This window comes from Gambusia affinis, linkage group LG10 (genome assembly GCF_019740435.1).
Source record: "Gambusia affinis linkage group LG10, SWU_Gaff_1.0, whole genome shotgun sequence".
Classification (NCBI taxonomy): Eukaryota; Metazoa; Chordata; class Actinopteri; order Cyprinodontiformes; family Poeciliidae; genus Gambusia; species Gambusia affinis.
Window position 1 is genome coordinate 21886649 of NC_057877.1, and position 24697 is coordinate 21911345.

At 38.7% G+C, this 24697-nt stretch overlaps 1 protein-coding gene and 1 pseudogene across 3 annotated transcripts; one reads left to right on the forward strand and one right to left on the reverse strand.

Annotated features, from left to right (window-relative positions):
* Positions 1-885: 885 nt before the first annotated feature.
* On the forward strand, positions 886-3084 carry LOC122838930 (annotated as a pseudogene).
* Positions 3085-10449: 7365 nt separating this feature from the next.
* On the reverse strand, positions 10450-22708 carry b3galt2 (UDP-Gal:betaGlcNAc beta 1,3-galactosyltransferase, polypeptide 2). Of its 3 annotated transcripts, none has more exons than XM_044129177.1 (2): positions 22612-22708; positions 10450-12815 (listed from the first exon to the last, which is right to left on the reverse strand). In XM_044129177.1, exon 2 carries the CDS (start codon positions 12475-12477, stop codon positions 11152-11154), a length of 1326 nt encoding a protein of 441 aa, XP_043985112.1. In that variant the 5' UTR covers positions 12478-12815; positions 22612-22708; the 3' UTR covers positions 10450-11151. The 3 variants fall into 3 exon arrangements, with proteins under 3 accessions (XP_043985112.1, XP_043985109.1, XP_043985110.1); XM_044129174.1 differs by having other exon boundaries at positions 22233-22705; XM_044129175.1 differs by lacking the exon at positions 22612-22708 and adding an exon at positions 21587-22430.
* Positions 22709-24697: the final 1989 nt, after the last annotated feature.

Sequence of the window (24697 nt, forward strand, 5' to 3'; positions counted from 1 at the left end):
TCAGATTTAATTACTTCACACATTGATCAAGCATATTGAAAAAGGAGACAGACAGTCCACAGATAGACAAGAAAGGGCAAAAAGCAAAAAAAACATTCTTGTATGGAGGAACAGATTGAGGCCCTGAGGTGTGGCATCACCTCCATCTTGTCTGTCTTTTGAGCCCTATAACACATTTATTCACTTTAGTAACTCTCTATTTTTGCATCAGTCCCTAGCTGCCCTTATTTCACAAGCCATGCATCTAAATTTCAGCAGGAGAAAATGTCTTGGTAACATGATGGCATTGGTAACTTGTTAGAAATTATTCTTGATCAGTAAAATGATCAACAGTATATTTTTAATTCAACACTATTGACTGTAAATGGGAGTTTAGTAATTCACCCATTTAAATGATTACTTGGAAGTTAAAGAGAATTGATTAGGCTGAAAATATATCGAATTGTACAACATTTACATACTAATTTCTGACAGGGTTAAAGATTAATGTGTATCCTTTTATGAACATCATTACGTCCTGTTGTTTTCTCTATGTAAATGAAGAGAAGTTCAGTTTTTTTCAGTCACACACACATCTGATTGCTGTATTTTCTTATGTTTCACCAACAATGTTGATTTTGAGTGATTGATGCTTTATTGCATAGGTGTCAAACTCTGGTCCACGGGCCAAATTTGGCCCGCAGTGTAATTATAGTTGGCCCGTGAGGCAATTTCAAATTAACATTAGAGCCGGCCCGCCGGTATTATACGGTGGCAATGCTGTGACACCACGTTCACCGCTTATACTACAAATTCCATAATGCTCTGCTATTTTTTTGTCGCGTCAATCAGGACAGAGGCAGACACGCCTCATCCTCTGTGACAGTAGTACTTTTGGTAGCGGATATGGATGTATTAGAAGGTGGTGATCTGTCTTCTTGCGCACTCCTTTAGTTGAAAGCCCCGGCGCACACCGCATCCCTGTGCCTCTCCCCAAACTGCACTGTGACCTCAAACTACAGCTGTCACTGCTATAAAGGCAAGATAAATCGTGGCAGAAGAAATCACCAAATCAGCCAGACCCTTTAGACTTTAGACTTTAGACTGACTTTATTATCATTTTGCATGCACCGGGTGTATACAGAACAAAATTTCACTGCATACGGCTCAGAACAATGTTTTGAGGTTCCAATGTTATGAGGTTACTCCAGAATAAAACAAAATACATTATAAAATATAAATATAAATATAAAATGTAAAGTGCAGGAAATACAGTAAAATAGAAGCTATTTAGCTATGTACATGTGCAAGGTATGAAGTGGAGACCAGTTTTGAGTGCAGTCCAGTTAAGAGTTCAGCAGTCTGATGGCAAGCGGGAAAAAGCTGTTTTGGAACCTGGTGGACCTGCACCGGATGCTGCGGAACCTCTTTCCAGAGGGCAGCAGGGAGAATAGTCCATGGTGGGGTGTGAGGGGTCACTGACGATATTTCGGCCTCGGGACACGCAGCGCTGGGATGAAATGTCCTGAATGGAGGGAAGGGGGGCCCCGATGATCCTCTCTGCTGTTTGCACCACTCTCCTCATGTTCTTCCAGTTAGAGGCGCTGCAGCCTCCACACCAGAGAGGCAGCTGGTCAGAATGCTCTCTATGGTGCTTCTGTAGAACGTCTTGAGGATGGGCGGGGGCAGGGAGGGAGAGTTTGTAAAACAGCACATGATGAAGGTTTGTGACCAAGTGTGCTCAGAGAAAAAGCAAGCTTTTGCAAACGTAAGTCTGAGCAGAAACACAATAGCTGAGCGCACATGTGAGCTTGCCACCAATCTACATGTCCAGTTGATGGGGAAGGGAAAAGATTTTGTTTCTTTTTCCCTTGCTGTGGATGAGAGCACTGACGCATCTGATACTGCGCAGCTGTCAGTCTTCGTCTGCGGCGTGGACTCATGTCTGTGTATTACAGAGGAGCTTTTGGGATTTAAATTCATGCCTGGCACAACCACAGGGAAAGAAATCTTTGAGGAGATTTGCAAATGTGTAACTGAAATAAATCTGCCATGGGATAAACTTGTGGGATTAACCACTGACGGTGCACCAGCGATGAGTGGTAAAAAGAATGGACTGGTGGGCAGGATTCGTGAAAAGGTGCAAGAAGAGAACTGTGCAGGTGATCTATCCGTTTATCTTACATCAGGAATCGCTGTTTGGTAAAGCACTAAAGATGGAGGATGTTATGACCAGTGTAACACAAGTTGTTAACTTCATAAGATCCAAAGTTCTCAATCACCACCAGTTTAAGTCTTTTCTGGAAGAGTGTGGTTCAGAATACACAGATGTGCCGTATCACACAGAGGTGAGATGGCTAAGCCGCAGAAAAGTGCTCAACAGATTTTTCGAACTGAGTGAAGAAATATGTCCGTTTCTGGAAAGCAAAGGGCAGGACACAGCAGAGCTCCAGGAACAAAAATTTCTGTGTGAGCTTGCCTTTCTGTGTGACATCTCAAGCCACCTCGATGCGCTGAACCTGCAGCTGCCATGGCGGGACGCATCAACACAGATATGTATGCGTCAGTAAGAGCTTCTAAAACTAAAATGTGCCTGTGGTAGAATCAGATGCTACAAGCAAACTTTGGCCATTTCCCCTGCTGCCAATCCATAAAAACGCAGATCTCTACCGCTGTGTGTGCAGTTTGCTGAAAAACTCAGAGTGCTCTGCGCTGGTGATTTGGTGACTTTGATGTCCAGAAACTTAGATTTGAACTGCTCAGTAATCCCTTCGCAGTTGATGTGGAAAAAGCACCAACCAACCTCCAAATGGAGCTGATTGAACTCCAGTGTGATGAAACGCTGAAGTCAAAGTTTGATGCTGTTGGGGCCGCACAGTTTCCACAGTTCATCACTGACACGAAGCTTCAGCTCTGCACCAAAGTTGCTTTACTTTACTTTTCTCCTCAATGAAGATGACAAAAACGTCTCACAGGAGACGTCTGACTGACGAACACCTTTGTTCGATAATGAAGGTTTCCTCTGATCAAACTCTGAGCCCGGACACTGATGAACTGGCATCCAAGAAAAGATGCCAGGTATCTGGCTTGGCCGCATCAGAGTAGATCAGTGCGTCGCAAAAAGAGCAATACATAAGTTTTCTATGCACCTTTTCTTGTTTCTCCAAGGCCTGAATGGTTTATATATAGTTTATTTAATGATTTTTTCATAGTTGCTCTGTTATTTTACTTTCAAATTTATTAATCTGTGTACGAAGCTAATTTTGACATTTACCTCAGAAAGGAGGCATTCAATTTTTATTTAAATTTTATTTAATATGCCATTGATATGTTTTATTATTATTATTAGCAACTCAATTTTCCATGCCTACACTTTTAAGTTATATAAGCCTTGCTTGTTCAATATTAATTGTTAAATCAAAACTTGTTTGGGTCCATATTAAAAGATTCATTTGTCCAACGTTGGCCCACGGCTTTGTACAATTTAAAATTTTGGCCCACTGTGTATTTGAGTTTGACACCCCTGCTTTATTGCATTCACATAAATACGGATGCTTGTCCTCTGAATGTGCACATACTGATTGCCACATAAAAAGTGCTATATAGTTTGCAGTGCAAATTGAAGTGTAAACATTATTTGTTAGGGAGATTATGCAAAGGTTTGAAAAATCAGGACCATACCTGTGGAGTTTCTGCAACCTGCAAAGTCGTTCTGTGTTACTCCATCAATATATGTTGGTGGGGCACAGAGGATGGAGTATTATAACACCATCAGTTCCACTATTTAGGTACAGATAGAAATCTTGTGATTCTTTCATTATTTAGCCATTCACTCCCCAACGCCACATGGTGGATATCAGCACTGAAAGCTGGTCTGTATCAAATTTTTTGAAAGAAAACTGATTTGGAGGAAAGAAAGTGGGGTTTTTTTGTTGTTGTTTTATTTTGACCAGAGGTAAATTTTGTTTTGTACTTCCATAAGTACAACTGGAATCAAATTAATAATCTCAGTGGAAACTGTAGCTTCTCAAGCAAAATGTAGTGCATTTCTGCTCAGTTAATTTCAAAGCACAGTGATAATATAGTTAGCTAAACAGTGGTCCTTATGTATTTAAATATGTGAAAGCCTGTCTTTTCATTTTATTAATTTCAAAAATCATGACTTTAGAAAGGTATAGATGCCAATGTGGCTCTATTGACCTATATCAGAACGTATTTTTCACAACAGAAATATTTCTATGTCAAATGAAAACAAATTTAATATAATATTTAAAGCTGGTGACAAAGGTCTCCACTTCATACCTTGCACATGTACATAGCTAAATAACTTCTATTTTACTGTCATTGCTATATATTTTATAGTGTATTTATTTTATTCTGGAGTAACCTCATAACATTGGAAACTCAATACATGCATCAAACAGCTGCAGCTGATCCAAAATGCTGCTGCTCGCGTTCTCACTAAAACCAGGAAGATAGAGCACATAACACCAGTTTTAAAGTCCCTCCACTGGCTCCCTGTAGCTCAAAGAATATACTTTAAAATACTGTTGCTAGTTTATAAATCACTGAATGGTTTAGCACCACAATACAATAAAGATCTGCTGCTGTTGTATCAACCTTCCAGACCTCTCAGGTCTTCTGCTTCTGGTCTGCTCTGCATCCAAACGAGGAGAAGCAGCATTTAGCATCTATGCACCAAAAATCTGGAACAAACTTCCAGAAAACTGTAAAACAGCTGAAACACTGACTTCCTTTAAATCTCAACTAAAAACCCATTTGTTTAGAGTTGTATTTGAAACGTAATCAATTGCAAATTTATTGACGGAATCTGACTTAATGTTGTGTTTTTGTTGTTAATTCTTTGTTGCATTGTGTTTTTGTGTTTGATTTGATGTAAAGCACTTTGAAATGCCTTGCTGCTGAAATGTGCTATACAAATAAAATTTGATTGATTGATTGATTCTGAGCCTATGGCAACGAAATTTTGTTCTGTATACACCCTGTGGATGCAAAATGATAATAAAGTCAGTCTAAAGTCTAAAATCTAAAGATCTGTTATCTAATTTACGGACCTGTACTATAACTTTACTATTTCTCTGAAATCCAGGAAAAAATGGTCACCCAAAGACGTTATGCCTTCATCAATAAACCCAAACATATTAACAGATATTCATTATGGTTTTAGATAAAACTGATCCTCATCAGTGGCATTAATGCACATGACAGAAGAAATTTTAAAATTTTTAGTCATTAACTTTGTAATAAACTAGAGATTTATCTGTTGTTTTATAGAGATTATGTAATAAGCATTGATACCAATGAGCTTTGTTCACAAGTTAAACAGATTGTGTGTTTTGGTTATGGTACATCAGCTGGTTTCCAGCTCAAACTTTAAGTAGCACACTAAATATCCCAAAGGACATTTAGACCTTAGTTCCCCTGTGATATGAGCAGAGTGTGCTACTTAAAGTTTGAACTGGAAACCAGCCTGCAACAGCCATGCACGGTATAAGGAGGGGCAAATCTGTGGAAAGAAGACATTTTGATGAGGAAACAAAACGCAGAATGACATAATACCTGCTAAGCAGTGTAAAATACTGCAGTTGGTTGCTAATGAATTGATGCACAACTGTGTGTTCAACTGTTTCCTAGTGTGCTAAGAACTCTGTCATGAAAACCACATCCTCTGTCAAGCACTGTTTAATGTGAGGTGATCTCAAAATATTCTCGGTTTCTGTGGTTCTTTTATGTATCAAAACTGACTAGTAAATACATATCAAACATTTTGTGAGATGTCACAAATGCTGTTCAGCATCTCACAAAACATTTGCAAGTTCTCGCAAATCAGGGCTTAGCGTTAATGGTTTTTGTATAGTTAAATGAATTGTTGACTCAAAGTAATATTGTCATGAAGTGGTGGTGTGAGGTGGTGAGGCAGGCACTGAGGATCCAGGTAAATGTGAGAAAATTAAGATTTTAATAATGAAAAACAAATCCAAAGTCCAAAACCTTGGCAGTACAGCTGAGCGGAAGCTAATGGCTCAACACTGGTAGCAAACAGGATTCACAAATGGACACAACGACGGAACGAGCACACATCAGACGAGGACACGACGAAAACACAGAGACGCAGGTGACATTAAATACACAAGAGGTAATCAAGGAACGAGACACACCTGGGATTAATCAAGGGGCAGACAGGACAACACGAAGACTCAGAAACACGGAAAACTTGAAATAAACACAGAAAAACACAGACCATGACAAATATAGATTTGTAGAGGAACCATTTGTTGCATATATGTGGCTCTATTCCCTTTCTGAGTAAAAACTATCACTACTAGAGTATCTGTATGTGTAGCAAACCTGGACATACTCTGGAAAAGATACTTATTTTTGGCAACATAAAGTTTAATATTAATAATAGCAGCAAGGAAGATAACATGCATAAAAGCAGATTCGTTGTATACCCTTAAAATAACAAAAGTGGAAAAATCTAATGAAGCTCGAATTTTGCCTCACAAAGCAGCACCCATTATCATTCAAATGACAGAAATATCTTTCTTGCAGCAAGACAAATTCATGATGTTTTATGTCAAATTCAGTTATTCTTCACGTAAAACATCCATTAGGATTCATCAGTAATGCCTAGAGAGAGGTATTAGTCAGCTCTCAGGCCTGGCTGTATCAGAAAGGTCAGGAAATTTGTCTCTTCCTCAAGTGTATTTTCTCTTTTGTGGGTTTCTAAGGAACACTGAGTTGTGGTGTTAAAGCAGGGCCACAGCCTCCACTCCATCATGGCAGACACCTCAATCTGTTTTCACCATTTGTCTTTTTTTTACCGACATTTACAGCAACATAGGTTTTCAATACTAATCAGTCACTGCTTCTTTTTGCTTCATTCATCACTACTTCCTTCTCACAATTTTCTCTTTATTCTTCATCCTTCTTCCTGTTACCAGTACAGTGACCTGGCTTTTCTCGTTGTTTAACTTCTTCATGTGGTCATGCCTCTTTTTTCTATTAAGGAGAAGACTGATTTCTTCTGGCATTTTAGTTCTCTTTCACATTCTTTAGTCTTGATATTCTCACCATTCCTGTTTCCATTTTCCATTTTCCTTCTCATTTTTCATTTCCATCATTCTTTAAAGGGCTAAATGGTGCCAGATGCTGTTAATCTGCTGCTCTGATTGTGCAGCGCATGCATGAATGATATCCAACCGTATTCCTAATATCCTCTTGCTTTGGGTCATGGCTTTAATCTTTGCAAATGGAAGGTGATGAATACCAGGGGCCAGTAAAGCATTTTGTAAATTGCATCATTATGGAATGAAATTGGTATTTCGGAAAGAGATTAATTTTTTGTTTTCTGCAAGGTTTCATAAAATTTGTGTAGTTTTCCTTCAGAAGTTGTTTAACCCATTACAACTCAATAAGGCATTCAATTATGCGCTATTTCATAATGTATACCCGTTCAATTGCCTGTTCATAGAAATCAGTCAACATACTATATTCTGGCATCTGGACATATGGAAGGTGGTTTACTGAAGATTAAAGCAAGCATCAAAATGAGGCATAAGGAGGATTTACACTACTTTGAACAGGAATTATCAATATTACCAGACAGGCTGGTCTGAGTACTTTAGAAACTGCTGATCTAATGTAATCTTTAAATTAACCATTTACAGAGAATCAAGCAAAAAAAAAAAAAAAAGAAATAGCTGTCCAGTGAGAGGTGGAGGAGAATGAATAGACTGGTTTGAGATGATATAAAGACAACAGTGCTTTAATTAACTTGTACATAATATTATCTCTGAATGCACAAGATGTGAAACCTTGAAGCAGATGCGCTACAGAGAAAAAAACACACCAGTAAGCATGCCTGTCACTTGAGAACAACACACTATGGTTGTTCTTACCAAAACTAGGCAATACCACATTGGAAAGACATTACCTCCTCTGATGAGTCTGGATCAAGCCACAACATTCAGATAGTGAAATCAGAATCTAGTACAAACAACATAGGAACATTCCTCCATTCCTGATGTAACAATGTGGGAATTGTTTTCCTGGAAAACCTAGAGTACTGTCGCATCTCAGGATCATTGCTTGAACTCCACACAGAACCTACATCTAGTTCAAAAGGTTTTGCAAAGTCTAAGAAAACACAGAGGGGAAGTTCACTTCTAACAGTTAAACCACAAAAGAGCCCATTATGTCATGTTAAGAACCATTGGTATTCGAACAAGAGCTGCTTGCCACAGTAAGTTGATATGCAGCTGAGTGATAATTTACAGATATGTCACCAAATACTTGCTCACAGGGAGTGGATGTGTTTCCTAATAAAATTAGCAAGAGAGCTGGTACAAAGACAGAAAAACTATACTACTGTCTTTGTAAAACTCTTGTGGTAACTGTTTAACAAGGGCTTACGAGGGGGGTTAGATTTGCAAATGAATGTGCACAAACTAAAAAAAAAAAAATAGGCAGCTGTCTTCTTTGCCTGTGGCTCCTGCATGAAGTAATTACTTGCTGCTGTGCAGTTTATCTTAGATGAACATCTTGATATTTTCCCCCTATACTGTCTTCCCCGTTTTAGCTCACAGCACCCTTAAGACTCTTCTGCTTAGTGATTAATAGCTTAAAATATCGCATTGTGTGAACTATACCCATTGTACACCACCCCTAACAGAATCACTCATATGTATAGGTGATTAAAACGAGAGTGACAGGTGTGTGTAGTGAAGTCCCGGCTCTCCATTAGTTTAATTAAATTACCTTAGTCTGATATATGCTATTTTGAGCCAACACCCAATTATATATGTTCCTTTTGTTTCTGGCTCAAAGCAATGGAAGATGTGTTTTTTAAATTAATTTCTTTTCCCTTCCTTTCTTCAGCATGCACAAAACCAGAAACAAAAACACCTGCTTCTGCAAGGAGAAAGTCATTTGAAGCAATATTGGCTGTCTTTTCAAGTCTTGTGAAATCATTTATAAATAGGGAACAAGGTGTTTTTCAGCTGAATATTGCACATTCCTTGGGGCCACAGTGGAATTCAACATTTTGCTAATTTCCCAACAGAAATTTTTCTGCAGAAATGTTTCAGTTCACCTGCTCATTGTTTTGCTGTGTTATTTGGAAAGTCGTTTCCAAATAAGGGCCTGTTTTAATACAACATTAGGATTTTGTAATGATCATTTGTATTCCTTTCACAAACATTTGCCTAGTTTGTCTAAAATTACTCATGGAGTGCTGGTAGATCTATCCCAGTGCTTTTAGTCTGACTTCAACCTTTGATATTATAGATCCAAAGTAACTTATTTTAGGTCTCGTCTCCTGTGCTGGTAATTCTAGGGCAATCCAGAAATCATTGCAGTCACACTTTACTAACTAAAGGATATTTTTTTGATACATTGGGAAAACCAGCAGTTCCCCCAGGCTTCGTTTTAGGTCGCTTCTAATTTACTTTTTATATAAACCTTAAAAAATATTTGACCATTGCAGTCAAGCCATTGCCTGTGGTTATATTCAAATTGAGGTGTTGCATAATTCTTTCAGGGATTTACAAATATGAATGGTAATAAACCTACTTAACCTGAACATAAATAAAATGTAATGATTTATGTAATACCAGATTCATTTTATTATTTGGAAACATTTGTGTGATAGAGCCTTTAAGTGTGAGAGCTTTACTCAATGATTAAAATGAGCTTTTTTCTGTTCAGTTCAACATTTATTCACAAGACTAAGTCATGCTTTCATTACATCTCTGTTGATTTACTGCAATTCTCTGTAAGATGGTTTTGATAATTTCTCACTTAAACTGCAAAAAGCTATTCAAAATATGCTGTAGCTGTAAACCATCAGTAAAGAAACGACATGATCTCATTAAAGCTGCTACGGTTTCTTTAATCTTTAATCTTCCTGTCTACTTCGTGATCCAGTTGAAAATGTGTATTTGGGAGTCTTCATGGTTTGGTACCAGATTTGTATTAGTTTATGTATGCATATACTGCAGCCAGAGCAACACATCGAGTGTTATTGGTCATTTCTTAATTCAAATTTAAAGGTAAAAGTGACAGCGCCCAGCCAGTAGTCACTATAGTTTTAATCTTGATCTCACTGTAGTATAGGCTTTCAGAATTTTGCAATTTACACCATTCATATTTTTATGGAAAAATATATTTTTTTTGCTTTTCAATTTGCTACTGATTTTATTTGTGCAGCAATTATGTGGTCTGCCATTTCAAACACGCTATGAAAATATATAGACTTATTATTGGTGAAATATAAAAATGACGGTTTGTATTTACAAAATATGTAATAAAGGCCCTAAATCTACTGCTTTTATCCCCTGAAAATTTTCAATGTTAAATTTATCTTCTTTCCTTCCCGCCCCATTGGATACCAACAAGATCACCCGCTGTGATCCCACTTTGCTTAAGGAGTAGACAAGACACAAGAACTACACACAAAATGAATTCAGTACATTTATTTATTTTTTTAACTGAGTCATTGCACATTTACTTAAGTGCAGCGTAGTACTCAATGTAAAGCTTTAGAAAATACAATCTCAGTCATCTCTGATGTGATTGTGGTGCTTTATGTGAATCCTTTGAAAAATAAAATACATTAGATGACAAGAAAACCACTCTTGGTGTACTTTGATAGATCTGTAAAGTAAACACTGAGAAACAGGGCAGCATAACTGGTCAGTGTTAAAAGATTTATATCATTCATTCATATTTAGGTAGTTTAACTTTTCAAAATACATGTACATTTCCCTATGTCTGTGTAAACACAGTGGTGTTTTCTTTTTTTTAACCCATCTCTTTAAACATCATAGACTGACATACTGCACTGCCCTTGAGAAAAGAGCAGAAATTGCCACCCAACTGTTGGCACCTGAATTATCCAAAACCCCACTTTTGCGCTGCAGCTTTCTTTGTGCATCACACAATCATGTCCCCTATTCTTCCTTTCGGAAATAGCTCCATAGATTTACAATAACTCTTTCAAAAATAAAAAAATAAGTTGGTTCATAAACTGTACACAATACCAAAAACAATGTGCTTTTATTTAAATATAGTGCTGATTTCAATGTTCCCTTCTTCACACAAGATCCTTTACTTCCTTAAGTGAGCTGTGAGCTGTTGTCACAGGATTCATCATGGAAGCCTCTCCCCATGGAGCTTTCGATGTCTGTGTCTGCCGTTCTTCTCCTTGGCCGTATTGACACAGGCATTGTGCTTGTTGGTCTGCAAATGGTTCCAGTACTTGATGAGTTCATTGGGCTGAAACTGATGGGATGTGATCAGGTGGCTGTACTTGCAACTGGAATAAGAGACGCGCCAATGGTTGAAGAGGAACTCATTGGGAGGGGGTGCAGGGTCGATGCGTAACTTTGCCAGGCAGATCCCTACATACACGTCCTCCAGATGCAGCCTGCGTATGCTTAGTGAGGCCTGATAGATCAACTCGGCCATGTCCCCTGAGAACACGTACCCTGTGCCTGAGCAAAATATTGGGTAGCGCTCACTTGGATAAAGCTCTGGTGGCATGTACCACTTACTGTCCTTGTTTCGGTTTGGTGCATAGCCCCTCATTAGATAGCCTGTAAAATACTTCTGTTTGGGGGGCAAATCGGGTTTTAGCAGCTTTTGGATGAGATACTCTGTATTGACGAACATGTCACTGTCCGTCTTCATCACATAGGAGACACGTGGGCAGTAGGTGGCTACCCAGTTCATGCCCATCAACGTTTTGGTGGTTAGGTTGTAGTAGGTGTCCTGATAGTCCTGTTGAATGATATCATGGTAAACACGGCTCTCTTCTTCAATGCTACTTTGAAGGAAGGCATCTGAACTCTTTCCTGTGCCAAGAAGAAAAAGTCGGACAAATCCCAGGCCCCCGGCTACACTCTCATTTCCCCACGTCTGCCGGATTGCGTTGCGTGCATCGGCCTGTCTAGGCTCAGCAGCAATGAGGAGGATGAGGAAGGGCGTACTGTCCCTGCACTTGAAAGGCTCATTCAGGATGTAGCGGTAGGGCTGAGCACTAAGCTTCTCCCCAACATCCATTTCCTTTTGTAAACTGTTGTTAGAGCTCATGGAGTCCCCAAGGCCCACAATGTCCGTCCTGGATCCTCCTCCAGCTCCACCTCCTCCTGGCTCAGCTGCTGTCCCCTCTGTCTGTTGAGAGCTGAGGTTGAGAAGAGGCTTTGGCGCACCATACCCTGTCTCCTTCCACAGGCTCCTCAGGGAGCTGCTCTGGTTGGCCTCTCCCTTGGGAGCCCGGAGACCCCTGATGGTGTAAGCCAGCGGGTAGTCACGAGGCCCACTGCGCCCTGGCAGCCATTCCTGGTGGCTGAAAAACAGAAAGACTGTAAAGAGTAGAGCCAAGGAGAGCAGACCAGCCACATGGGTCCGAAACAGGGAACGTTTGATGGTCCAGGTCATCTTGGTGGAACATAAGTGCCGCCGTCTCCACTGCATGATGCAGATTGAGGTTGCGAGACACTGCTCCTTCTCGAGAATGGGAGGTGGTGGTCACATACAGTCACCTCAAACATGTGGTTGCCAACAATCAGAAGGTTATCTGAACTGGCAGATGGGTTGGAGCGAGGCTCCTGGTGGAGTCAAGAGAACAGTTGAGCCCCTAAGTGTAGCTTGAAGCAAGGTTGAAAGGGCTCCTGGTGGAAAGAAGAAGGTGGCTATTCTTTCACCAGCGACGCTTCTCCTTGTCTTCTTTGGCACTTCAGACAAACAGGGTCACGCACTGGGTCTTGTCTTCTTCAGGTTATAATAAGGGTCACCTCCTCTGTGTCTGCTCCCTGTAATTTAAAAACAGAGAGAAAAGAAACTGAGAAAACATTCTGCAAAATACTTCCTTTATTCACTGGCACTGTGCCAAAGCAAAATTCTTTTAGCTCCAGCTATGCTTTATTTTTCTTTTTACTGTTAAATTTATTAGACTTATTTCAACACAAATAATCTGAATTAAATTTTGTCTGGATGGAAGAGTCCCAATTAAGGCTTTTTATAGATATATGATTTTTTTTTCTTTTTTTGTAAGCCGATTTAACACTTTGAAAAGAAAATTCAAAAAAATATTAAAGTGCTGTAGCATATTTGATTAGACAGGGATGAAAAACACAGCATGGGCCTGCAGCTTGTTGATAGAAGATTTATAAAACATGACAAACACATCCATGCCAATGCAAAAAAAAAAGAAAGAAAGAAAAGGGATATAGTTCTAAAAGAAACTCTAACAGATCAATTAAATCAGTTTAGCATTTTAAAATCTCACAGCAAACAACAAGTTAAATAGTCAAAAAATGATAAATATTCTAAAAATGTATTGAAATGCAAGAAAACTTGCAACCAGTGTATAGCAACATTGTGACTCCTTTTTGCATACAATTACTGGGATTAGGGCCAACGGCTTACATATAAACTGTGGCTTTGCTCAATGTGGTGCCGACTAAACCTGCTCTAAACCACATAGGCTGCTGAGTGTCATCAGCCCCCCACCACACATCAACAGCGAGAGAGGAAACGCATCTGTCAAAATGAGTTTTCAGGGTCCAGCAAGCAGTGGTGCTGCACCCCAAGCCAGCCTCTGGCGATGACAGCCACTGCTTGTCATTCACCTTCAGCCTATCAAGGCCTCGTACGGTCTTGTTGGGATCACCCGGGTTGCTTAATCTTCGAGGACACACAGGCATGAATACAGAACATGCAGGGAATTATGCACACATGCAGACATACAAATACACAAGAGTGTGGATAAAATGCAAATGATTGTGCCTGGTGCCCACCAGGGAGTTGTCCACTGAGACAGACATACTGCCGGTCATGTTCAGTCTTCACTGATTCAGAATGTCACTAAGCCAAACAAGCTCAACATTTACTGTGCTCTGCATTCATGAACACAAACATGCCAACATAAAATTTGTGGTCCAACAGGCTTTTCTGCCTAATCACAATGTGTGTGCATCATCTCTGTTACCGGCGTCATGAGAAATGGATGTGATTTTGCAATATTTCTGGAAATACTAAGATTAAATTAGCATAAAGTAATTTGATCCAGATTTGACTACTTCATATGCTGTATTTATTTCCCTTGCTTAATTCTAAGGCACAGATGTCAAACTCGAGGCCAGTGGGCCACTGGTGGTCTGCATGTAAACGACCGTTTATTTGCCGTGACGTGAGCTCACAATGTGATGCTACAGCTAGCTATTGTTTTAAAGATAATGATAGAAAACTGGCTTATAAACAGATTTTTTTAAAAAGCTGCAGACACTAGTGAAAAGAAAACAACTCCAGGACTACTAATGTGATCAAAGGAAGCTATTTCATAGCTGCTGAGTGTTGATGTGTTGGTCACTAACGATTGGGTTCCTTTGAATGGTTAGAATCGCTCCAGTTCTTCAGAACAGTTCTTTGTTTTTTATGACATTGCTCGGCAATGAATAATGCTCTGCTTTCTGGTCAACAGCTAATGTTATTGTTTTATTTCACTAAAAGATATTTTTTTAAAATACAACAAATAAATGCAATTGATAGAAATGGATTAATTATTTTCATATTTAATGGTGCAGAAAATGATTTTTTTTTTCCCTGATAAAGAAACTCAAGTCTATTTTTCTTTAATTGTGCTTCAAAATGACAAATAGCCATAAATGTTATTAATACACACAACACTTGGCAGTAAAGAACAACTTCTTTTTTTATTTCCATGTGTTTGACATTATTGGAAAGCTTAGATTCCACACTTTCAGAATCAGTAAATAATTAAAAAACCCGAGTAGACCTGTTCATGGCTTTGTCGTGGTCAGACATATTTACCAAACAGCACCACAACAACAACATATGATTGAAGAGACTAATGTTTTTATTTCGGGTTGCATCATATATTAAGACGTGTTATTGTGTAGACAATTTCAGGATAGGTGGTCTGTGACTGTTAAATGGATTAAATGGTCCTCAGCCTGAAAAAGTTTGAGAAACACTGATCTAGACAACCATAGAAAGAGCGATTTCTATGGTTCCCCAAATAAGGCCAAATTAAATCGATGTGAAAAGATCTTAAACATTGTTTAATTTTAAAATGTACTCACAGAATGGAGAGAATGCTATATTTTAACAGTTTAATGGAAAGTTTGAACAATATATTCTGACACAATGGCCCTTTCAGGACTTTCATAAATTTGATGTGATTTGACAAGAAAAATAGTTTGACGCCCTTGTTCTGAAGTGTTCCTAATGCCAAAACATTATTAATGGTGCTCTCTTTCTGAGTTCTCAGTATTCTAAAACTTGCATTATGTTTAAAAGGTATGACAAGGAAAGACGACGTTTCTCCATTATGGTTATAAGCACATTTTTTATCAATGGAAATTTCTGTTTTGTTGGTTGTTTTTTAATACAGCTAGTGGCCTTAAACTTCACTACATCAGCTCATAGAGCTGTCTGGTCGTATTTATTTTTGCCTTTTGCTTCCATTTCTTATTTTTAGCATTTGTAGTTCAACTTACAGTTGGTTACAAGCCAATGGCATATACCAGTATTTGTAACATTTTTCATTGTCTCACAATTTTGATGGGGAGTGTTTAAAAGTCAAATAAATGTTAGACAGAAATATAAGCCTAATATTCACATATTTTAGCAGCAGAAGGAAAAAGTGATGTTTGGGGGGCAGAGGGAGCACTTGGTGCAAATATTGTACTGACCAAATCTGAGAATGATTTCCAAAACTTCCCATTTTAATTTTCTGTTATGTTTGCTCATTCATCATGACAACTGACAAGGAACACGATAACCTTTTCAGGCGAGTGTGCTTACCCAGTGAAAGCAATTACAGGGGAATGAGAAGGGCCAGGGCAAGCTCTGTTTTAAAGGTTAACATACTTTACATCGGAGCACATTGAGCGCTTGAGAGATTTCTGCTGTCAACCAAATGAACATCTAGTTACACAAACTCTGATCAGGAGAACACACATGGAGGTAGACATAGATATGAGTGCAAAGATATATACTAGGAATAGAAGCCCCCCCAACATGCTGGCACCCACCCAGCCCACAGTCATTCATGAATCGAGTTTGTTTAGTTGTTCTCAGCATAAATGCAAATTTCAGTGGGATCATCAGGGATCCATTTTTACTTTTAAACTGTACTATTTACTGCATTGGCATTTAGTGTGCCAATGCCTCTCCTCATTAATTCCTTTTCTTCCCTCCCATCAATGTCACTTCTATGCAGGCCAATTAGTTACACCAGTGCTAATTAAAGCCCCAGCGATTCTGTAGCGGTCAATAATCAGAATGAAGGCTGTGGGAGTGGCGCGCTGGTGACATTATTAGGCACGCATCAGTGTTGACTGTCACTAGATCAGCTTCAAACCTGAAAGAAAAAATAGAGATGACGGGTGTCATTTCTATGTTGATGCCCGTCATTTGCATGTTTTCTTCACAGGAGGACATGTCTAGGGTTCTGTCCTCCCATCGTCATGAGGGTAAAGATATGACTGGAATGGATGGATTTAATATCCAAGGTATTTTATTTAATGTCATAAAGGTTAATTAGTTCACATGATGAAGTGGATGTACTCTGAATTTAGATACACTAGATTCATTGAGTCATACTACCCTCCCACCCCAATGATAGCCTCAAACATCACCAACAGATTTTTATGCAATTTGTTGGATGTTTAACTTTTTTTTTATTTCATTATTTGGGAACTCCAATTTTCTGTATTAAACTACCAATTTTAATTTGTGCAATATGTTTCACTTGCAAATTGATGTGACAAGATCTATAAACGACAGTTATGGTAAAAGCTTAAAGATTTTTAACAGTGTATATGAAGGCTAAAATGTGCTTTGAATTCATTTAAAAAAACAATAAAAAAAAGACTAAGAAACGTGAGAAGGCATAGATATGTGCAAATACTCAAGATTTGAAGGGTTAGTTGGTGGATCATATATAGATATATAATTTCATGAAGAATTAGAATGTGCTAATCTTAAAATTGCACTTCATAAACTAATATTTGAGAAATATTTACAAACTATGAGGACAAGTTTAAAACACAGGATTGCGGTTATTCATTCATTCTTCTAATTCCTCCTATCTGTAGACAATTAAGACCAATTTTACATTTTACACTCAACAAAAAAGCCCACGACCTAAAACTACAGCAAGACTCAGAACTGGGACAAAAAGAAGAGCTTACATTACATTGCATTACTATTTAAGCTGTCTTTACTAGATGCCGGTTCTTTTTAAAATACTAGTGTTAAGTCCTCAAACCAATCAAGTCAAGTTCCTTTGATTTTCCATCGTCTTTAGATATTTGAATTGTATACAAAAGCAGCTGAAGACATTCTTACCAAAACACTTTTCCTTGAGGTCTTAAATATTTCATGCTTAGTTTTAATCATCTATTATTCAATTGGTTTTTTCCCTCTTATTTTAAATCTTATTCCTCTTTGAAGATTTTTCATCTGTGAGGTGCCACAAAAATTTATTTACCATTACTTACAAACTGGGAGTGGGGGTGTCTCTAGCACACAACCATGGCATTTCTCTTCCGTTGCTCAGCCATGTTTTGTTTCAGTCTGTTTCATTCAGCACAGAAGCTGGCTTTTATGTCGTAGAGATGCATTGGTTACTGGTTTTACAAAACCAAGTTCTATTTTAGCACTAATATTTACTTAATACTTAAAAAAAAAAAGAAATGAAATTACTATTGAACCGCTAAGTGGTACCTGAGCTACTTAAATCTCTGGGTTCACCGGGTGCTCTTCAATCTCAGTGACAGATGATTCAGCGCAGATGTAAGCTGAAGGTTGTAAAAGTAAAGCAGGAATATCTCAACAACCAAAGAGCACCACAAGATAAATTTCACTACAATTTGTAATTTACAAAATGTGCAAAGGCTTTTTGAAGATATTTTTGTCTTCACCATCTACAAGGAAACAATCACAAGCCTAGTGGATGTCACTAAGAAAGTAACTTTTATGTTTATGTTTTTAGGGTTCAAATGGTCTGGTTTGTTTGTTTAACATCAATAACAAAAGCCAAGTGTCTGGTTATACTCAGCAGGACAGCCAAAACATAATCTAAACTAAATTGGTTCAATCAACATTGTAGAGAAACTCAGCCAACTTTCTTCAAACCTTCACAATAAAAGCCTCAACATCAAATATCCCTTTTCAAACACAGAGTTTCGATCAGGGCCATAGACGATGTGGCCAAACCCGATCCTACCCATTCAGCTCCCAAGGCAACAAGGAAGGGGTGAAATGAAGCCAAATGTGATAATTCGCTAGTATAGTGTTTTCCACAGATATAAAACCATTCTCAGTTTAAGATTTTAGGGGTTTTAAAATCTGCTAAAATGATGGTTGTTCTGAATATCTGTTACAGTTATTGACAGTAGCTTCCTATGACCTTAGTCCAGTAAAATAAAGAAATGGATGACATCCATTAATGTTATTAACAGTTTAGTCAAACTCAAAGCACATTTCATTTTAAAAGGTAAACTACACCATCAACCAGGTAAATGGAAATAAAAACTTGTTATAAATGACAGAAAGAAAACTGTGTGTGTGCCAGAAGATGATCATACAGCTCACACACAGCAGAAAACCAGATTCTGTACTCGAGGAGAAATACTGGCCACTTTGCAACAATGAGCCACATTCAGCACTACTTGCTCATATTTTAAAACGCCTTGCCTAAGCTCAAAATTTGCAGAAAATAACCCCACTCATGAATGTAGTCTTCTGCATACAATCTTGCACAACCCTGCTCTTCTATAAATGCTGCCCCTTTCTGACCGCAAGTCTGGGCAAAGTTGATCATTTGTTTATTTAAAGTTAAGTAAATTAACTCCCCATTAGTTTCTACTGCATCAAAGACTATTCTTCCTGCAGTCCACACCACAGACATTACAATGAAAACATATTTTGACAAACATCACAAATCAAGTTTCTTGCTCTGACTTCATTGCATTGAAGTGATAATTCAAGTTCTTTGACACAGAAACTCCATTTTTACAACCTGAAAGAAAGGTGTGTCATTAAACCTGTTTTGCAAAAGCTGGAGACTATGCACCACAATTTAATCTTATGCTGCTTGCATAAAAAAAGTCCTCTATCTATCATCAACTTTCATCTTCAACATTATGATTGTCAGGTATTGAAAACAATCATCTGGTTTAAGTGATCAAAGTGCTGTAGATTTGCAGGATTCCAGTCCCTTGAATGTTGTAGAGCAAACTATTGAAACAGTCAACGCAACCCTTTAACTGTGGATATTGGTCAGAGGCTGATCAGGTCATCTTGTCCACTTGGACAAGAGTCCATTTATTATAGAACACTGCCATAAGGTGACAAAGGGTTAGTTGACCCAAATCATTAAAGCAGTGGCGTTATCTCATGTGGAAATACGGCTTTGAACTGCTCTGGGTTAATATCTAATCTACCTTAGATGTAGATTGTGAACCGAAACAGGGTTTGTGTTGTTTCTGTGAACTTCTAAAAAATATTTATCCAAATAACACTATTTGAGAGGAGTTGTGATCATGTGAAGGGCTGCAAATTTTTATTTTTTTTTTCCCTGCCAGGGGGTCTTTTGTGGGCTGTAGTGTTCCTTATATGACAGTAGGCTGACAGGAAAGAGGGAAGGAGAGTGGGGAAGACATGCGGCAAACGTCGGCCGGGTCTGGGAATCGAACCCGCGACCGCCAGGTCGAGGACTGAAGGCCTCCAAATGTGGGTCGTGCTATCCCCTACGCCACCACAGCACACCCAGGGCTGCAAAATTTTAGGGATAAGTGAAATTGTAATATTGCTTGAGTTGACCCCAAATGTTCTGATTTCTTTTCCCACCAGACCATCTCGGTCAGAAAGATCATCCAAGCAGTGCTTTATCTCCAACACTTCGAAGATGCACGGACAATCGTGATTCGATATATCCTACCGCTCAAATTTTATCGGATTTCAAGTGTTTAGAATAAAAACTGGAAAAATAAATTTGCTGTTATTATTGTTGATAAAGAAAATTTCTTTAGCAATGGACTAATGGAGCCTAAATTACGGTATTTTAAAGGCTAAACTAAAAAGGTTGATATAATGACATTACAGATATAACATTTAATCAGCTCCCATATAGTCCCTGTAGCCTCTAGTCTACAAGAAAAACGACCAAAATCTGTATTTTATGTACAGTACAGGTGTAAAATGAATGCAAAGAGGAACATTTAAATACTTGATTTTTCAAAAGAAGACTGACAAACATTTTAAAGCTGGGCACAAAAACAAAGAGGACCTCTGAGAAATAAAGGTCTGGCATACAAGAAGAATCATTGTTGTGATAAGGTTCTTTACACTTGGGAAGCAATATTCACTTCTTCCAACTTTTTTCCCCTTACTCTTCTTGCACCCTTAAGCCAGGCAGTGCATCATGGGGTTCTTTGTCTCAGTTGGACAAGGACTCTAGATAAACAAAGAACTTTGGCATAAGCTCACAGATTAGCAAGCAATTCTCAATCAATTACAAAGTGTCCCGTTACAGAGAATCTGTCACCGTCCCAGCACTGGAGATTCAGCTTAGTTCTCCTTAAGGATGAGCCAAAAGAAGCTGCAGACCAGGAACCGAATCGCAGTTCTTATTCTCTACACTGCACCTCCTCTATGGGGTGTCACCCTAAAACCATAAGCCTCAGTGATGTTCAGCAGTTAGGTGTGTGTATGCATGAACCCATGAGTGGGTGTGCAGAATAAAAACCACTTCCTCTATGACGATAAAACTACATTTGAATAAAAGGGTTAAACTTACAACAATTAAGCTACAGAGAAAAAGTTAAATCAAAATCTATATTACTAATACTTTAAATGTCAGAATTAAATTTTAAAGCAGTTCAAACTCTTTGTATAAAAGTTTTCACAAAAGTGAGAGGTCAAGCGCTAATGGTTGGGAAATTAAGTCCCATTAATGTGTCAGTCTGGTGGTGCAGAATGAATACCCAGAAGGTGAAGTTAGCCTCTTTTTCTTCTTTTTTAAGCCACTTCCAGCATTGTAAAGAATGCAGAGTCTTGGGTACCAACTAGATCAGGCAGCTTGGCACAATGAAGTGGACATAAAGCTCCCTAAATCAATGTGATCAATAAGAACTCAATGGCTTTGCCTCTTGGCAGGGATATGGAGCGGGCTCCAAAACTGGAATGTGTGCAAATGAATGCAAAACAAACTGAACTCTATTTCACATTCCTTTTTTTAACCATAAAAAAAATTCATAATAAGAAAATAAAGCAGTCAGAAAATTATTTCTTACTAAACAATGATCCACCTATCTAAAAGTCTAAGGGCTACTCTGTCAGTGTAACATTTTAAGGAACCACAAAGTGATAAAGGGGAGGTAAATGATGTTGAGTCAAAGGTGGGCTAAATGGAGAAACTGATTGATGGGTTCATGGATCCCAGTCAAGGCAGCCGAGGAAAGGTGGATGTAATGGAGTGGAGAGGAAGGAGGGGATGGCTAAATGAATAATGAGAATGTGGAGAACCGATGGGACGTGCAACGCTGCGTACCTCCTCCACCTCATGCTGCAGCTGCTGACAGGGCTGCGGTCGGCGCACAGGTAAACTGAACCCCGGTACCCTCACCCGCCATCACCGCCTCTTCTGACCGGGGCTTCAGTTTTGCCCTCCGTCCTCCGCCTCCCTTTTCGCTAATTGCACAGACACCTTAGATGTGGAAACGACCCTCCAGCTCCTCATGCCAGCAGAACCTCAAGTAACCTGCGGGGATTTTTTTGGTTCTCCTCCTGCGCGTCTCTCTTTTACCCCTCTTCTCTTCCCAGGGTCCGTTATATAACTCTTTTTCAAATGCACATTTCTTGCTTTACGATGCAGTTCCCACAGTTGTTTCCTTGATCTTATCCAAGTTTGTCCTCCTCTACAGAGTCGTTCTTGTCATTTAAAAATGAAAAAGCATCCCCGCACTTTCATCTGGAGCCAACCCGCTGGAAGGAAAAGCAGAGCGGCGGCGGCAGAGCTGCCGGTATGCGGCTGCTGCTCCACGATGCTGAGCCCGGCTGCTGTGCAGTGAATTCGCAGTGAAACGCGATGGATGAAAACAGAATTATAAAAATATCAGCTCCACCTCTGAGTCCAGACACAGTTGAAACATATACCCTGACTCCTAGAGGGAGAACAAAAGCAATAACTCATCTACCTTCAGCTCCTGGCTTTGACTGGACACTCCGCGTCTTGTCCTCTGCAGAAGCATTCTTCTGATACGTCTTGGACCGACCCCGACCCCTGCCCGATCTCTCATCCAGCCAAGACAGCTGCTGGCCCCAGAAAGCTGTCTGTCAGACACCGCTACACTGATGGTGCTCGACCACGTCACAGCACTCTTAGAGGAGCAGCTCACGTGACCCAGTTACTCTGTTATGAGACGTTCAAGGGGTATTGGTGCAAAAAACAATCATGGTGCTGCCACAACTCAAAACATATTTCAACTTTATATTGAACCTGAAGTAATGTTATTGTGGAATAAACAACTTCCGTTAGCACTGCTGTTCTAAAAACTCATCTGAATTTATACGTACTTTGATTTAGTTGAGAGGGTGGAGGCGAAAAGCCTGGGAAATGATTTGGAAATTGAAGTATAGTATAGTTACAGAGCTGCCAAACTCCAGTCGTCGACTGGCGGTGTCTTGCGACTTTTGAATTTATCAAGTCGAACACACCTGAATCAAATAAATACTTCGTCATGCGCTCAAGTGTCAGAGCCCATATAGTGGCCTACCATATTTTTCGGACTACAGAGCGCACCTTACTATAAAACAGCTACTTTTTAACTTTGTAGCATAAACAGCTACTTTTTAACTTTGTAGCATAAACAGCTACTTTTTAACTTTGTAGCATAAACAGCTACAAAACTTTGTAGCATAAACAGCTACAAAGTTAAAAAAAAAAAAAAGTATATAAAAATAATAATTATTATTTTTTTTAAAATGGAAACTAAGCCGCCGGGCTATAAATCTGCCTTAATAAATCTCCTGGATTTACACCTGCCATGTGTAAATAAATTTCCTGGATTTATTAAGGACGCAGCTCTGCGTCTCCAAAGTCTAACCATGGATTGAGCTTAGGTGCACTGAAATGGGGCCGCTGACGTGCAGGTGAAGCGGCCCTATTTCCCTCCTGTACTACCAGATAGACAAACTTAAAAGCGGCATCATATGAACGTCTTTGTGTGGTTTCCATGATGAGGGTTATGAGTTTGAATAAAAAAAACTCTGTCGTGCTTGCTGCAAGCATGTGCTTGTTCTAAATGAAAATTAGCGCTTTCTTCTTTGATTTTCAATTTTGACTTCCAATGATTCACTTTCTGTTAAAGAGCCCCGTGGAAATTGAAGAAAAATCCACAGAAAAACCACCTGTCTATAAACCGCATGGTTCTAAGTGCGGGGAAAAAAGTAGGGGCTTATTGTCCGAAAAATATGGTAACTATGTTCCAGAGGATAGCGAATTATTTTGGTTAAAATCTTGGTTCAGTTTGATAAAAACAATGGCACTTAAATTACCATGGTGATTTATCCCGTGCAGCTCCAGACCAGGCTAAGATTGAGGCTAAGTTGGTAGCCTCAGTCAACAGATAAGTTGACTGGTCATCGCTGTGTTTTGTCAGTGATTTTGTTTTCTTGTCTGTTTTGGTCTTTCTTTAATCACACTGCAATTTAACTGAATCACTCTAGTATTAAGTCAAGTATTAATCTTATTTAAATCTGGTGGATGTTAGTGTTACTTTAAATGTATCCACACGTGGACTCTGTTACTGTTCATCATGTATCTGAAGAGTGTTCAAAGTGGAAAGGAAAGGTGTTGAAATCAAGTCTAGCTATATACATACATCACTAATGACACTTTACTGATTAATTTTTACTTTAAAGAATGTTTACAACTTAAATAAATTTTAATTTTGGCATATGATTAAACAAATGCAGTTTAAATCATGTAATATTTAAAGCATACATATTTATGTAGTAAAGATACCATTTGTTTGTATCAATGGGGCTACTAATGATACTATTCGGTCTTGATATCGTTAAGCTGCCTTCGCGCTATCACAGTGGTGTCCAAAGTCGGTGAGGGCCATTCTGTTTACCTGTGCTACCCATAAATCCGTCCTACCTTGTGGTAATGCGCGCATGCATAACGATGCTTCGTCACATACTGCTTACTCAGCAGATTTCTTATAAATATGTCCTAAAGTACGTTGTTATTTGGGCTATTTTGTCCCTATATTTTAAATTTTTTTTGTTTAATTACACTCTTTTTTATTAAATAGATGTTAGTGATACTATGCGGGGTTGAAGCTGTGTAATAGCCGTGTAATATTAGTTTATACTAATCATATCCTATCACTTCAGGAACACAACGAGCTGCACAATTCGGTGGATACATTGTGGCTGCGCTGCATTTGATAAAATAAAATAATATGTTGTCTGTCATACAATGTATTAATATGCAAAAAACTGTTGCAGTAATCTGTATTTGTGTTTAATTTAATTCCAATAAAAACGTGTTTCCCCTGTTATTCTTTCAAACACCTTTGTATTTAAAATATTTTTTAACAAATGGGATATTCTAGTAAAAGGATTAGTCTATACATCTACAGCTTTTCATTTT

Coding starts and splice junctions, on each gene's coding strand:
- b3galt2 (XM_044129177.1), bottom strand. CDS start 12,477: ATGCAGTGGAGACGGCGGCACTTATGTTCCACCAAGATGACCTGGACC.